Source organism: Kogia breviceps, chromosome 8 (genome assembly GCF_026419965.1).
Source record: "Kogia breviceps isolate mKogBre1 chromosome 8, mKogBre1 haplotype 1, whole genome shotgun sequence".
In the NCBI taxonomy this organism is placed as follows: Eukaryota; Metazoa; Chordata; class Mammalia; order Artiodactyla; family Physeteridae; genus Kogia; species Kogia breviceps.
This window is the reverse complement of record NC_081317.1, coordinates 77908105-77923119: the sequence shown is the minus strand read 5'-3', so window position 1 is coordinate 77923119 and position 15015 is coordinate 77908105. Positions and strand designations below refer to the sequence as shown.

Genomic DNA, 15015 nt, shown 5'->3' with positions numbered 1-15015 from the left:
AGAGCTTTCATGCCCTCCTCCCATTCCCACGTGTTTACCCACTTGGAAGCTCTCTGAACCCTGTTGTTTTAAATTTTTTAATGGAGGCCTCATTACATGGGCACGATTGATTAAGTCATTGGCTATTGATAATTGAACTCAATCTCCAGCTCCTCTCCCCTCCCCAATGGTTGAGGGTGAGACTGGAAGTTCCTACCCTCTAATCACGTGGTTGGTTGGTTCTCTTGGCAACCAGCCCCCATCAGTAGGTCCAAAAGTCGCCTCATTAACATAACAGAAGACACCTCTGTCACTCTCACCACTTAGGAAATTCCAAGGTTTTAAGGAGCTCTGTGTCACTAACAGACCAAATATATATTATTATAAGTCACAATATCACACGTGTGGCTTTCCATCTTCTCTTTACTTCTTCCTCTTGATTTGAGATATCCTAGCCAACGTTTCCTATTAAGTTCTGCTTGACCTTTAGGATCTACATTAGATGCCAACATACCCAGGAAGCATTCTCTATCTCAACTCGCTCTTGTTTCTTAACTTCTATAGCATTTATTGCCTGTAGCACTTGTAGCACGTTTATGTTTTGCCTTACAGGTTAGGTTAGGATGAGTCTACCTTATTGTGAGGTAGAGGCCAGGGCCTATACATATGTCTAAGAACTGACCAACAGGTACTAATGTAATGAATAATTTCTTTTGATTAAAAAGGAATGAAGGAAGCAAGTGATTGAAAAAACAAAATAAAAATAAAACCAAGGGCTTCCTCTTGTCAGTAATGGGTAACCTGGTGGTTCCTCTGGTACATTTCATTGAGATAACTACTGTTTCACATTCTTAGAAAAAAGCAAAGGTTGCAGAGTTCTAAGTCCAATGTGTAGTACTTATTTTATTTCCAGTTAAAAAAAGAGGGTGGATGGGGAAGTTTTGTAGAGTTCAGAAAAAGGTGAACTTGGGCATGGTTTTTTCCTTTGAATAAATAATTGTGTTACATGCTTTATTTTACTTATTGTTTTTTTTTAAGAAAAATATATTTTAGATTAGGGCCAGTTAAAGAACACAAATATAATAGTGTGAAGACTATTGAAATAGTTCATATGAACAAAAGAAATGAGAAATGAGGTATACTTGGAGCTTCCTTAAACAATAATCAGGGTCTGACTTGATTCAGCCTCAGCTCCTTAGGTCCTGACTACTCAAGAAGTGGTCCCTGGACCAGCAACATCAGCATCACCTAGGAGCTTGTTGGGAATGCAGATATCGGGCTCCTCAGACCAGTGGGATCAGAATCTGCATTTTGATGACATCCCCAGGTGATTCTTATACACATTCAAATTTGAGAAGCTTTTGCTTACCAGCTTCAACCTATGCTTGAGATGCTTCTCAGCTGTAGTTGAACATTATTTGGCATGAATTTTTTACATTTATTTAAATTGAATGCCAGAAGCCTTTAAGAATCTATTGTGTATAAAGCATTTGGATAGATGCTGTGGATGAAAGATGAGTAAGATATGGACCCCGTGTTTAGTGATGGGGTGGGTGACTGTAACGGAGAGTAAGCAACTAACCAAAAATTGATGCTGAATGGGTCATAGTTGAGATACAAAGGAAGTGTTTGGGAGGAAGAGGAAGAGGAAAACAAATTCCAGTTCCAACTGAGGGAACCTGAGAAGAAAGCTTGGTGAAGGATATAGCTCTTAATGTTGGCCTTGAGAGAAGGGTAGGAAAAAGCATTCTAGGCAGAGGTGACAGTTCAGGGCAAGGTACACAGCTGGAGATTAAGGCATGTGTAGAAAGAGGTGATAAGGCTGCTAGCTGGATGTGCCATGTGGCAGAGGACAGGGACAGACAGCAAGGGAGACTGGAGCCAGACTGGGTGCCATGTTATTTGGGCTGAGATTTTATTCTCTATGTAGCAGGGAGCTCTCAAAGGATTTTGAACAGAAGAATGAATAGGGAATGATATTGTCAAATCTGGTTTTACAGAGAGTCTTAGCAGATAATATGTATTAAGATCACATGTGGGCTGCTGACAAACGATCACCACCACATGCTGGTAAAGCGTGCCAAACCTATGGATCTGAATCTCTATTGGTATTGATGTGTGTTCTGTGGTCCAGAACCCCAATTTTAGAAAATGACTGGGAAAAGTGCAAAAGATGGCTGGAGGGGAGGATTCCAGAGAGAAGGAAATGATTTAGGTGCTATGCATTAGATGCATGCAATATGCAGTGCTTTGTTGTTGTTTTTTCCTGTGCTAATGACACATACAGAGTCAGACTGTACATAGAAAGAGTAAGTGGTGTAATGTAGTGTTTGTGATTAAAAGGCAAATATTTTTAAAATTAATTTTTATTGGAGTAGAGTCACTTTACAATGTTGTGTTGGTTTCTTGCTGTACAGCAAAGTGAATCAGCCATACGTATACATATATCCACTCTATTTTAGCTTTTCTTCCCATCTAAGTTGCCACAGAGCATTGAGTAGAGTTCCCTGTGCTATACAGTAGGTTCTCATCAGTTATCTACTTTATACATAGTAGTGTATGTCTGTCAGTCCCAATCTCCCAATTCATCCCACTACCACCTCCCCCCTTGGTAACCATAAATTTGTTCTCTATGTCTGTGACTCTATTTCTGCTAGAAGGCAGATTAAGCCAATCTCAAAAGGCTACATATTGCATAATTCCAACTATATGATATTCTGGAAAAGGCAAAACTATAGAGATAATAAAAAGATCAGTGGTTATCAAGGATTGGGGGAATGAGGGATGAATAGACAGAGTACAGAGGACTTTTAGGGCAGTGAAACTATTCTGTATGATGCTGTAATGGTTCATACATGTTATTATACATTTGTCCAAACCCATAGAATGTACAACACCAAGAGTGAACTCTAATGTAATGTAAACTGTGGACTTTGGATGATTATGATGTGTCAGTGTAGGTTCATCAGTTGTAAGAAATGTTCCACTTTGGTAGGGGATGTTGACAGTGGAGAGGTTGTAAGTGTGTAGAGGGTATATGGGAAGAGGGTATATGGGAAATCTCTGTACCTTTGGCTCAGTTTTGCTGTGAATCTGAAACTGCTCTAAAAAGTAAAGTCTATTTTCGTTCCTTTTCATGGCTGAGTAATATCCCATTGTATATATGTGCCACACCTTCTTTATCCATTCAAAATTGGGCCGTTTGTAGAGACATGGATGGATCTAGACACTGTCATACAGAGTGAAGTAAGTCAGAAAGAGAAAAACAAATATCGTATATTAACGCATACACATGGAACCTAGAAAAATGGTACAGATGAACCAGTTTGCAGGGCAGAAACAGAGACACAGATGTAGAGAACAAACTTATGGACACCAAGGGGGGAAAGTGGCGGGTGGTGGTGGTGGGATGAACTGGGTGATTGGGATTAACATCTATACACTGATGTGTCTAAAATAGATAACTAATAAGAACCAGCTGTATAAAAAAATAATAAAGTTAAATTTAAGAAAAAAGTAAAGTCTATTGTAAAGAGAAAAGTCAGATCCTGGATTGGAATCCAAACTGTACAAACAACCAGCTCTATAACCTTGGGCAAATTATTTAACTTCCTTGTGCCTCAATTTTTGCCTATAAAGTAGACTAAAAAAATTCCTACTTAAAGTGTAAATGCATGTAAAACTTAAAAAAGCACCTGGTGTGTAGTTAAGAATTCAGTAAGTGTTGGCTGTTATTGTTATTATTATTAGTCCCAGAAAGGCAAACATTAATGTATTAGTTCTGAAATATTTATGAATATAAAGCTATTAAATTAATTTGCCTCAATGAAGCAAGGATCTTCAGGATGTTTTACTGGGACAGTCAAGAAGGTTAGAGAAAAAAATACTTAGAACATTCCTGATGTCAGGGGTGGGTTTACAGGATGTTCTGGTCAGGCAAGAATAGGGGCAGAACTGAGGTTGTAAGCAGAAATTTCTCGAAGGGAGAGGAGAATTGTTCAGGTAGAAAGGTTAGTGATAGGAGAAGGAGGTGTCAAGAGGGAGTACCAGAAATTAATTCCACTATGCCAGCAACTTTCCCTGATAACGGTCTTTTGCATATGCTTGTCTACTTGTCTCTTTGCGGCAGTCACAGTGTTTTGCATGATTTGTGAGTTAAAGTTTGACTTCTAAACTGATTGTTCATAGGTGTGTCCAAACATGTTGGGGATGCCCTGAAAGCCCATTCCTCCCAGTCCTTGAGAAAAATCTGGACAGTTGGAATCCCTCCTTGGGGTGTCATTGAGAACCGGAAAGATCTCATTGGAAGAGATGTAAGTAGACAATCCTTTCACAACAAAAGGAGATAAACATGTATCCAGTTGCCAGCTTAGCACTATATCCAGATATCTAGTAGACATCTTGAATGTAATATACCCTCAATAAACTCCTGACTTCCTGCTGCCTCCCTTACCCTATCTTAGAAAGTGACAATCTTGTCCTGCAGTTCTCGAGCCAAAACCCTGAACTTATCCTGGAATGATCTCCGTCTCATGCCTCAAACCTGATCCACCAGTAAATTATCATCTTAGCTTCACTTAAAAAATATATCTGGGGGCTTCGCTGGTGGCGCAGTGGTTAAGAATACGCCTGCCAATGCAGGGGACATGGGTTCGAGCCCTGGTCCGGGAGGATCACACATGCCATAGAGCAACTAAGCCCATGTGCCACAACTACTGAGCTTGCACTCTAGAGCCTGTGAGCCACAACTACTGAGCCTGTGTGCCACAACTACTGAGCCCATGCACCTAGAGCCCGTGCTGCACAACAAGAAGAGCCACCACAATGTGAAGCCCGCACACCACAATGAAGAGTAGCCCCGCTCACTGCAACTAGAGAAAGCCCACGCACAGCAACAAAGGTCTAACACAGCCAAAAATAAAAATAAACAAAATAAATAAATTTATTTTAAAAAATATATATATCTATCTGGAATCTGACCTCTTCTTATTACCTCCACTGTTACTGAGCAGGTTTAAGCCACTATTTTCTGTCACCTGGATGATTGTAATAGCCTTCCCTACTCTCATCCATGTCTCTTATTAAGGTCTGATTCCAACACAGTAGCCAGAATGATTCTAAAGGGGTGGACTTGTCTAAGTTTATTTATAAGACTAATGTATATTTTTGGTAGGTATCTCAAGTATTACAAAAGGTATGAAGAAGAAAGATACCCACTGTTAATATTTTGGTGTGTATCATTCCAGAATTTTTTTCTATGTATGCGTACGTATGTATACTAAAAAAGTTTTTGTGTTAAAAAAGTGACAACTGAAACCTTTTGTTGTGAATCTGTTTTTCAGCTTAACTATTTAACATAATTAACTCTCTATGTCAGTTAATATAGACATGCTTATGGTTTGTTTTAACTTTCATTTTGGAAAATTTCGAACACATTAAACAGTAGAGAGATTAGAATAATCATCTCCTTTGTACCCTTCTCCTGGTTTCAACAGTTATGAACTCATAGCCAATTTTGTTTAGTTTAGTCCCTCATCCATTCTCCATCTCCTCCCTCCATTATTTTGAAGCAAATTCCAGACATCAAATAATTTCACTGGTAAATAGTAGTTATTTCTAAAGTATATGGACAATTAAAAAATATAACCACATTGCCATATTTGTACCTAAAAAATTAACAGTAATTTCTGAATATCATCAAATATCCAGTCTGTGTTCAAGTTTCTGATTGTCTCAATTTTTCAGTTGTTTGATTTCATTATCCAAAAAATTTCCCTACATTGTGATGGGTTGATTTGTCTCTTTGATCACTTAGTTTTTTCCCTTGAGTTTTTTTTGCTTTTGATCTCTGGATTTTCCCTCCATCTCCTTTTTTGTTTTCTGTTTGTTTGTTTCAGTTTATTTGTTGAAGAAACTGGGTCATTCCTAAAGAGTTTCCCACAGTTTGGATTTTGCAGGTTTAAGCTCTTGTAGTAGCATTTAGCCTATTTCTCTGTCTTTTGTCTTTCTTGTAAATTGGTAGTTTGATCCAAAGGTATGATCAGATTCATGTTCTTTTTGTACAGGTTTATGCCCTAGGAGGAGATGTGTCCTTCCCTTGTGACATAACATCTTCTCCCTTTTTATGATGTCATTGCCTAGATTTATTATTTCAACAGGGTTTCAAAAATGCTAATATTTAATTATAGTGTTCTTTCTTCATTTATTAGCTTAAATACTCTATAAAGAGAAACATTTTCTCCTCAGTTGCTTAGTTTACCTTGTGGTACAGTTGTATGGGAAAGGGTAGAATAAATATTTGATTCTTTTTCTTTATTTGCCAGTTTTCAAAGCATTGAGTTGGTTATCTACCATCCCCCAAGGTGAACAGTGAGTTTTTTTTTTTTCTGATTCATGAAGTTAAACATATTTGGTGTTTTTTAATCCATTATTCTAATATAGTTATTATTCTTTATCATGCTCATATTGTCCCATTGTGGCCAGTGGAGCCTTTCAAGTTGTCTCCTGAGACCTTTTAACACAATTCTAGTCATTTATCATTGCTTCCTTGTGTTTTAGTATAAAAAAAAAAAATGTTCTTGGCTCATTGTATATAATTTTTGCCCCTAGAGAAATGGCTGGTTGCTTTTAGTGGGAAATGGTATTAAGAGGCCACATTCTGAGAGCCAAGGGTGCTTTTTTGCAGTACGTGGGCCTCTCACTGTTGTGGCCTCTCCTGTTGCGGAGCACAGGCTCCAGACGCGCCGGCTCAGCGGCCATGGCTCATGGGCCCAGCCGCTCCGCGGCATGTGGGATCTTCCCGGACCGGGGTACGAACCTGTGTCCCCTGCATCGGCAGGCGGACTCTCAACCACTGCGCCACCAGGGAAGCCCAAAGGGTGCATTTTTATTTTTCATGCCTGATAAAGTTCTGTTGTAGTAAAGTACCATAATTTATTTAACCATCTCCCTATATTGTCCATTTATGTTTTCTATTTTTAACTTTTACAAAAAATGATATTAACGATGTGGTAAGACCCATATATATATATATATATATATATATATATATATATATATATATATATATTTTTTTTTTTTCGGTGTGCGGGCCTCTCACTGTTGTGGCCTCTCCCGTTGCGGAGCACAGGCTCCGGACGCACAGGCCCAGCGGCCATGGCTCACGGGCCCAGTCGCTCCGCGGCATGTGGGATCTTCCTGGACCAGGGCACGAACCCGTGTCTCCTGCATCGGCAGGCGGATTCTCAACCACTGCGCCACCAGGGAAGCCCCATATATTTTTGAAACTAGCTGAAAACGCTTATTTCCTTAGAAGTTATTCTCAAAGTAGAATGTTTGGACCAGTTGTTATGTAACTTTTAAAATGTGACTAATTGTCTTCCAGAAAGGTGGTAACAATTTACATTCCTACCAACAGGGTATTAGGGTGCCCATTCTACTGTACCATTTCCAGCTTCGGGTATTCTGGCATTTTTTAAACTTTGCCATTCTGATAGGTATAAATTAACACTTAATTTTTCTTATGTACGTTTTTCTGATTACTAGTGAGGTTCAACATCTTTCCATGTGGTTTTTATGCATTTTTAAGCATAGTTTTTATATTTTGAAAGACCTTTTATATTATAATTCACTCTATTAACATTTTTGTTTGCCATGTGTGCTGCATTTCCCAGATTTTTAATTTATCATTTATGAACATCTTTCCATGTGTAAAAAATATGTGTTAAATCTATCAATCATTTTCCTTTTGGTTTTTGGCCTCAGTGTCATGCTTAAGGATTATAAAGGTAACTTTTAAATACTAATGTTTGTAACGTTCCTAGTGCTTTTTACATCCATTATTTCTTCTGTTTTTAAAAAAATTTCTTTCTTTTTTTTGTGAGGGGGCTGTGTTGAGCCTACATTGCTGCACGCGGGCTTTCTCTAGTTGTGGCGAGTGGGGCTACTCTTTGTTGCCGTGCATGGGCTTCTCATTGCGGTGGCTTCAGAGCCACCCGTGTGGAGCACGGGCTCTAGGCATGTGGGCTTCAGTAGTTGTGGCTCACGGGCTCTAGAGCGCAGGCTCAGTAGTTGTGGCACATGGGCTTAGTTGCTCCACGGCATGTGGGATCTTCCCAGACCAGGGCTTAAACCCATGTTCCCTGCAATGGCAGGCAGATTCTTAACCACTGCGCCACCAGTGAAGCCCCTATTATTTCTTTAAAGCCTCACAGCAATCCTCTGCTATAGGAATTATTATCATCACTTATACATGAGGAAAATAAGCCTGAGAAAGGAAGCAGGTATTACCCAGAGTTAAAGTTAGAAAGTAGAAGAGCCTAGCCTTAAACTTGGGCCCTTTGACTCCAAACACAGTTGGCCTTCCCTATTTGTGGATTCCGCATCTGAGGAGTCAACTGACAGTGGATCCTAAGGATTCAGCTGACCGCGGATCCAGGGGATACTGAGGGCCGACTATACTGTGCCATTTTATATAAGGGACTAGAGCATCCGTGGATTGTGGTATCTGCAAGTGGTCCTGGAACTAATCCCCCACAGGTACCAAATGAATGTACTGTTCTCTCCTCTCTAAAAACAAATGAGAATTGGAGTAGCTTATAGAAGAATCAGCAAATATTAATAAAGATCTGGATATTTTATATTGAATGAATACATCTCCGTTTACTTCACTTCATTTGGAATACAAGAAAAAAAAAATCAGTGTCCAAATTTTATTCTGGAATAGATCTACTAAAAGGCATAGTCTCTGGATAGTGATGCAGTCTGTGTACCAATGCAGATCCTTGAACTGTTTTTTAATGATCTGAGACAAGGAAAGTACAGAAATTGAAAATAAATATATGGAACCATTTTTAGCCATGTGACGGTGCTGTGACATCCAAGCATATGGTAAGTGTGCTTAGCTTGCTGTGTGTCCAAGTGTTGTTGAGCTTGTGAGTCTCATGTAGTACAAGCCGCATACTAGTCATGCATTAGGGGACTACCTATCTGTCCATAAAAATATAAGAAATAAGAAAACTCAGATTGATTCTTCACTACAGATAGCTTGAGAAGCACTGCTCTTGCTAGCAAGTACTACTTTTTGACCTGGACAGGAACTCTGTAGTACAGAGTTCTAAAGGCCTGTAGACAGGCCTTTGGAGCAGTCGGCCCGGGAAGGATCTCAAGCTCTGACCGTCTCTTGTCCTCGCTGTCTCGCAGGCGGTGTGCCTGTACCAGACTCTGGGGAACCCCCTCAGCAAACTCACCACACTCAACTGCATGCACTCGCACTTCATCCTGTCCGATGATGGCACCGTGGGCAAGTATGGCAATGAGATGAAGCTCAGGAGGAACCTGGAAAAGTACCTCTCTCTGCAGAAAATACATAGCCGTGAGTACCACAGGGGCTCAACCAACAGGTCCTGGCTGGGGGCCTTGCTGTGGAGCAAGGTGCTCCATTGCCATCTGTGCAGGGTGGAGAGGTCCAAGCTGGCCCAAGCCTTAAGTTAACACCTGTGAACCTTCAGTGAGAAGAGAGCAGGATATGAAATTGTGGGTGACAGAAGAGAGGAAGGGATCTTGCGGGATAGCAGAGGGGAGGTGTCAGAGTGGAGGCTTTAGCAGAGTCTCTGGGAGTCCTTAGGCTTGGATGGATAGAGGGAGAAAGTAGAGAAAGAATTGATTTGGGAATGTGGATGGCTGAAAAGCCGTACAGAGACTAACCTGAGAAGAGCGGGCTATGAGCCTTGATAGTCAGGGAAGATGACATTTCTTTGTGGGTGCAGCCGCTTCAGTCAGGGAAGGGGTTGAAATCGGGACTTTTAGAAATAGGGACCTTTGAAGGTTTGTTGTGACATGCTGGCAGTGGTGCTTTGGCAGTGCCTAAGGAGGAGGAGTGGGGGGCAAAATCAGTGAGTGTCCTTGGGTGGAGAGGTGGGAATCCTTAAAGGGAGGAAGAGGGCTGGATGCTCCCTGGAGAAATGGAGACTCTGCCTCCAGGGCAGCAGAAGGTGGCCTCTGCCTCTTTTGGTGAGTTAAATCTTCCACAGACTACTCCTGCCCTTTAAGCGGAGATGCCAAGGAATAGGAAGATTCTCAGGAGGCTCAGTCTTCTTCAACCTTTGACTTTGGGCTGGAAAATGTTGAACATCCTTTGATTTTTTGGCCCAGATTCCCTGAAGCAGCAGATGTAGTGAGGTCAGATGGATCAAAGCTCTATTTACTGCCTGTGACCTTGGTCAATGAAATTAACATCTGTCAAATTGTTCTCTTAATACAAGACAGAAGAAACTGTCTACCTGTACCTTTTGTTGTGAGAATTAGAGGAGATAAAATATGTTAGGTGTGCTCACAATAGTATTGGGTACATAACATATCCTCAACAAATGTGTTTCTTTCTTTCCTTTTATTCTCCTTTGGTGCAGGGGGTCGTCTGCTGGTTGGGGTGGGGGTAGAGAGAGGGACTCTGGGAATTGTTGCCAGTCATTTAGAGCTTAGTGTGAATGAAGTTTGGAGGCTCCTTTAGGTCAGGAAGGGGGAGAGAGGAGCAGGTATGTGGTTCTCTACAGGGTGGGGTTGGCTAGTCGGGAGGGAGACCCACAGAGGAGCGGAGAGGGAGGGCAGGTCAGAGATTGCCCTGAAGGAGAATCCCTGAAGCAAGGGCCCTGAAGGGCTCTGAAATGTCAGTTACCTGAAATGTCCTGTTGCCTCTGATGACCTGGACTCACCACCTGTGCTCAGGCATTCTGTGCAGTGCTACAATGTGTGTCCCAGGAGAGCAAAGTCTTTCTTAGTCTTTCTTATTTCCTGCTGATTCTCCATTTGTGAAAACAGCCCTGATGAATGAAAACAGCCCCGAGCTTGCATATGGCCATATGCCATTCTACATTTCTACTTTCAAAGTCCTTAAAATTTAGGATTTATTTGGAGGGTTTTGCTGTCCAGGGACAGAGAATGTGGAGTCAATTTCAGTGGATTGGTAATATTATTCTATGGAGAACTGACAGGAAAACAGCAAAAACAATAAACCACTTACACACATGCACACACATGCACACACGCATGCATGCACACACACAAGAAAGAAAGAAAGAAGGAAGGGAGGAAGGAAGGAAAGAAGAAAGGAAGAATAAAAGAGAGAAAGGAAAGACAAATGAAAACAGACCCCAACAGGCCCAAAATTCTTAGGTATCAAAGCTGATCTTCATATCTCCTGTGCTCGCTCACTAGGGAGGCTTTCTGCCATATTTGTGTTTATCTTTGATGTGGTTATAAATGGATTTACTTGGATGGAATGACAATAATTAAATGTTTTCTTGATTTCTTTAATTTCTTTTCAACCGGCCTTCTTGGAGTCACTGGCAAATCCTTGATGTTCTCAGAAAGCACTTACCAAAAAAAAGAAGAAAAAAAAAGGATGGCTTCTTAAAGTTGCTGTAGAAATCCCTTTGAAATGTGGCCAATGTCAGTTCCTGTTCTGTAAGCCTCTGAGGATGGAAAGCATAGGATCAGCTCTGTATGTCTTCGTAATCCACGTCTTGGTGGAGAAGAGAGCCCTTTCCTGGGATGCCTATTCTAAGAGGCTTTCATTGGAGCTGTAATGTTGTATTCCTGCCTAAACTGGGAGCTAGGAGTAGAGGCAGCTCTCTCATGAGATTTGTCAGCAAAGAACTTCACGATTTTTTAAAACAAATTTAATTAGTAGCATCAGTAAGATCCTTTTTGTAGAAAACAATCATAAATATATTTATTTTTGTGAGGATTAGTTATTGCTTTAAAAAAGATGTATCTAACAAATTGAATTATTTTCCTCTCTCCTGTAGAATACCCTTACTGATTTATTTTTCTGATGATAAAAGTGTTACATACTCTCATATTCAGATAAAAAAAGAAAACATAGAAGAGAAGGAAGGGATAGCTTTCTGTAATCTTACTGTAAAAAATAACCATTGTTAACTTTTTCACCTGTATGCTTTCAGAAATTTTCTATGTATACAGAGGGCAATGTTTAAAAATGAACACTGGGAATCATATAATATCTTTTGTAGCCTTCCCTCCTCTTCCACTAAACATGGATGTATTTCCATATCAGTAAGCATAATTGAGCACATATTTAATGACTGCATAATATATCATTATATAGGATATGAGATTCTCTTTAAAAAGATTTTTTTCCATCTGTTTCAATAATTCTATAATTAATGACATTTTCATCTAAATTTCCTTCTATTACTTTTATGCCTTAATAAACCATCGTCACCATTTCATTTAGCTTTTACAGGACAATGTTATTAAAAGAACCCTATGACTATCAATTGGTGTATCTTACATCTGATTTTTAGTGATAGGGAGAAAATAATAAGGAAGTGGGGATATGTGGAAAAGGAAAGAAGTATAATGTCAAAGCCGTTAAATAGACTGAATGAGATATTTGGGTGCCTGCTAAGAGGCCCACCCTTAACATTTGTGGAGTCAGGACAAAGGTTACACATGGAAACCCACATACTATTTGTTTAAATATTTAAAAGCTTTAAATCAAGCTAACCAGCAAAAATAACAAGAGAATAATGTTCAATCCTTTTACTTTTGTACATGTAGCATGAAGGCCAGGTTTGAGGTCAAGAGTCCTGGATTTTGGGGAGTACTGAGCCAGATCGTGGAGATGAAACAGAACTAGCACCTTGGCCCCTGGCCTACAGGTCACTCTCTGCTTCTCTTCCCACCTTTGGCTCAATCTCACGGTGTCCAGGCTTTACACACGTTGTCACCTGGACACCCCAGCCTATATATCCAAGCTTTATCCACTTCTCTCCTACTCCCCAAAGCTGCCTCTGACTTTGACAAGTATATTCCTGGGGCAGAGGTTCAAGCAGCCCCTGGAAGCAAGAATTTTGGGGTCCTGGGCAATCTAGTAAGTAGGAGAGGGAGCACAGGCTTTCCTTGGACCTTGACCCTATAGCCTCCTCACTGTGAGCAGAAGGACATGGCCAGAGAAGGGCGCTGTAGAACATGGGGCCCAGAGTAAAGTCCTCTGTCGCTCAGGTGTGAGCATGGTGTTGCCTGCTAATTTTCCTTCTCTTGGAAAAAAAAAAAAAGATTTAAATATATCAATACACATGTGGTGTAAAAATTAAATCAAGTAAGAAATCTATAGAATAAACAGTCAACATTTCCCCAAATCCTCCCCTCTCTTCTTTACTATCAATAATTTGATATATATCCTTCCAGAGTTTTCTGGTTATTTATGTAACATGTTATAGATATGTGCATATGTATATATAAAATATATACCCATATATATTATTTTAAAATTTTAAATAGGATTTTAAATAGGATCATACTGAGCATATCATTCTGTAACTTTTGTTCACTTAATATCTTTTTACAAAGAATGACTCCATGGTCTTTCCTTTTTTTGTCTTCCTTACTTTAATAAAGTAATATGTAGTCTTATAAGAAAGCCAAATAGTGAAAAATGGAATAAATTGAAATATAAAAGTTTTTGAGGTTTACCCATCCCATCTTGTTCTTAGAAATAACCACTATTCACAGTTGCTTGAACTGGCAAAAGTTTGATCATTTTTGGAGATGAGTGATGGTTACATTGGGATCCATTATATCATTCTGTTTTATTTTATTTATTTATTTATTATTATTATTTTTTTTTGCTGTACGCCGGGTGTCTCACTGCTGTGCCCCCCCCCCCCCTTGCGGAGCACAGGCTCTGGACGTGCAGGCTCAGCGGCCATGGCTCATGGGCCCAGCCGCTCTGTGGCATGTGGGATCTTCCCGGACCGGGGCACGAACCTGCATCCCCTGCATCGGCAGGCAGACTCTCAACCACTGCACCACCAGGGAAGCCCTGTTTTCATTTAGATATGTTTGAAAATTTCCAAGATAAAAAGTTACTTTCTTGAAGACTATTACTTATTATTATTTTTTAATTACCAAAAGCCTTTAGGTAACTTTTTAACTGGGAGAAGATGCTCTCACCATATTTGTGTTACTTTTATTTAAAGTCCAAGCTTCTGGCTTGGCCTTGAACTAAGCAAGCCTGAGTCAAAGAAGACAGAATGGCTAGTGCAAGTAACAAATGCATGTGGTAATTGAAAGACTTCTGTCTGGTAATCAGAATTGCTGATGGGGTTCCTTTGTAACAATTTGATATTGTTTGTCACCTGAAATAGGCTCAAGACAAGGAGTGCCTGTGGTGGGGCTGGTAGTGGAAGGTGGTCCCAATGTCATCCTCTCAGTGTGGGAGACTGTGAAAGACAAAGATCCAGTGGTGGTGTGTGAAGGCACAGGCAGGGCTGCCGACCTCCTGGCCTTCACCCACAAACACTTTGCAGATGAAGGGTGAGTTGTTGAGTCTTCATTTCTAAAAGTATGCTCTTTATTCTTCCATTTTAGTTCTTTAATTTCTGCTTTCATGTAGGCCGGATGTCCTTAGAGGACAGAGACTGGAATTCTCTGGATATCTTAGAGGACAGAGGTTGAGACTGGAATTCATTTTTCAGTGGTTTTTGTATTTGTTAAGCAACACCAGTGATGCAAGTTGCTATTAGCTTAGATGAAGAATGGCTGGCCTCTAACAAGGACCTTGAGCCCTGTCTGAGCTTAGGGAAAAAGGATTTCCAGGGGGAGTGAGGGAGGAGATCACTGTGGCCCCAGATCACCTTTAAATTCAATTGCTGTTAGTAAAAATAGCAGAAATTGAGGAAATCAACATCCTGACATTTTTGTTGCGTATGTTGTACTTAGTTGAAGTTTTAACTCTTTCTTCTTTTTAAATAAGATGGTAGTTTTTCTCTATCCATCCCTATATACATTGTGATTCTTCCAATTTCAAAAGCATGATATTTCTGTCAGGTAAGTAAATACAGTTCATACAAACTGAAATGTGGACCCCACTCATTTACTTAATACATTATTAATACATTATTAATACATTAATACAATATTCATTCATTGCTTATAATTTCTCTCTGACAACTCTTCTCTTATAGTTTCTCTCCCCTTTCAGCCCTGCTTCCATCCCATACCCCCTTCCTCTTT

General features: G+C 40.1%; 1 protein-coding gene across 1 annotated transcript in view; it reads left to right on the top strand.

The window, feature by feature from the left end:
• Nucleotides 1-15015, top strand: part of TRPM6 (transient receptor potential cation channel subfamily M member 6) — a 136327-nt gene that overhangs the window by 38208 nt on the left and 83104 nt on the right. The window contains 3 exon segments of the mRNA XM_059071598.2: nt 4168-4292; nt 9181-9352; nt 14148-14316. Coding sequence (XP_058927581.1) covers nt 4168-4292; nt 9181-9352; nt 14148-14316 — 466 coding nt within the window.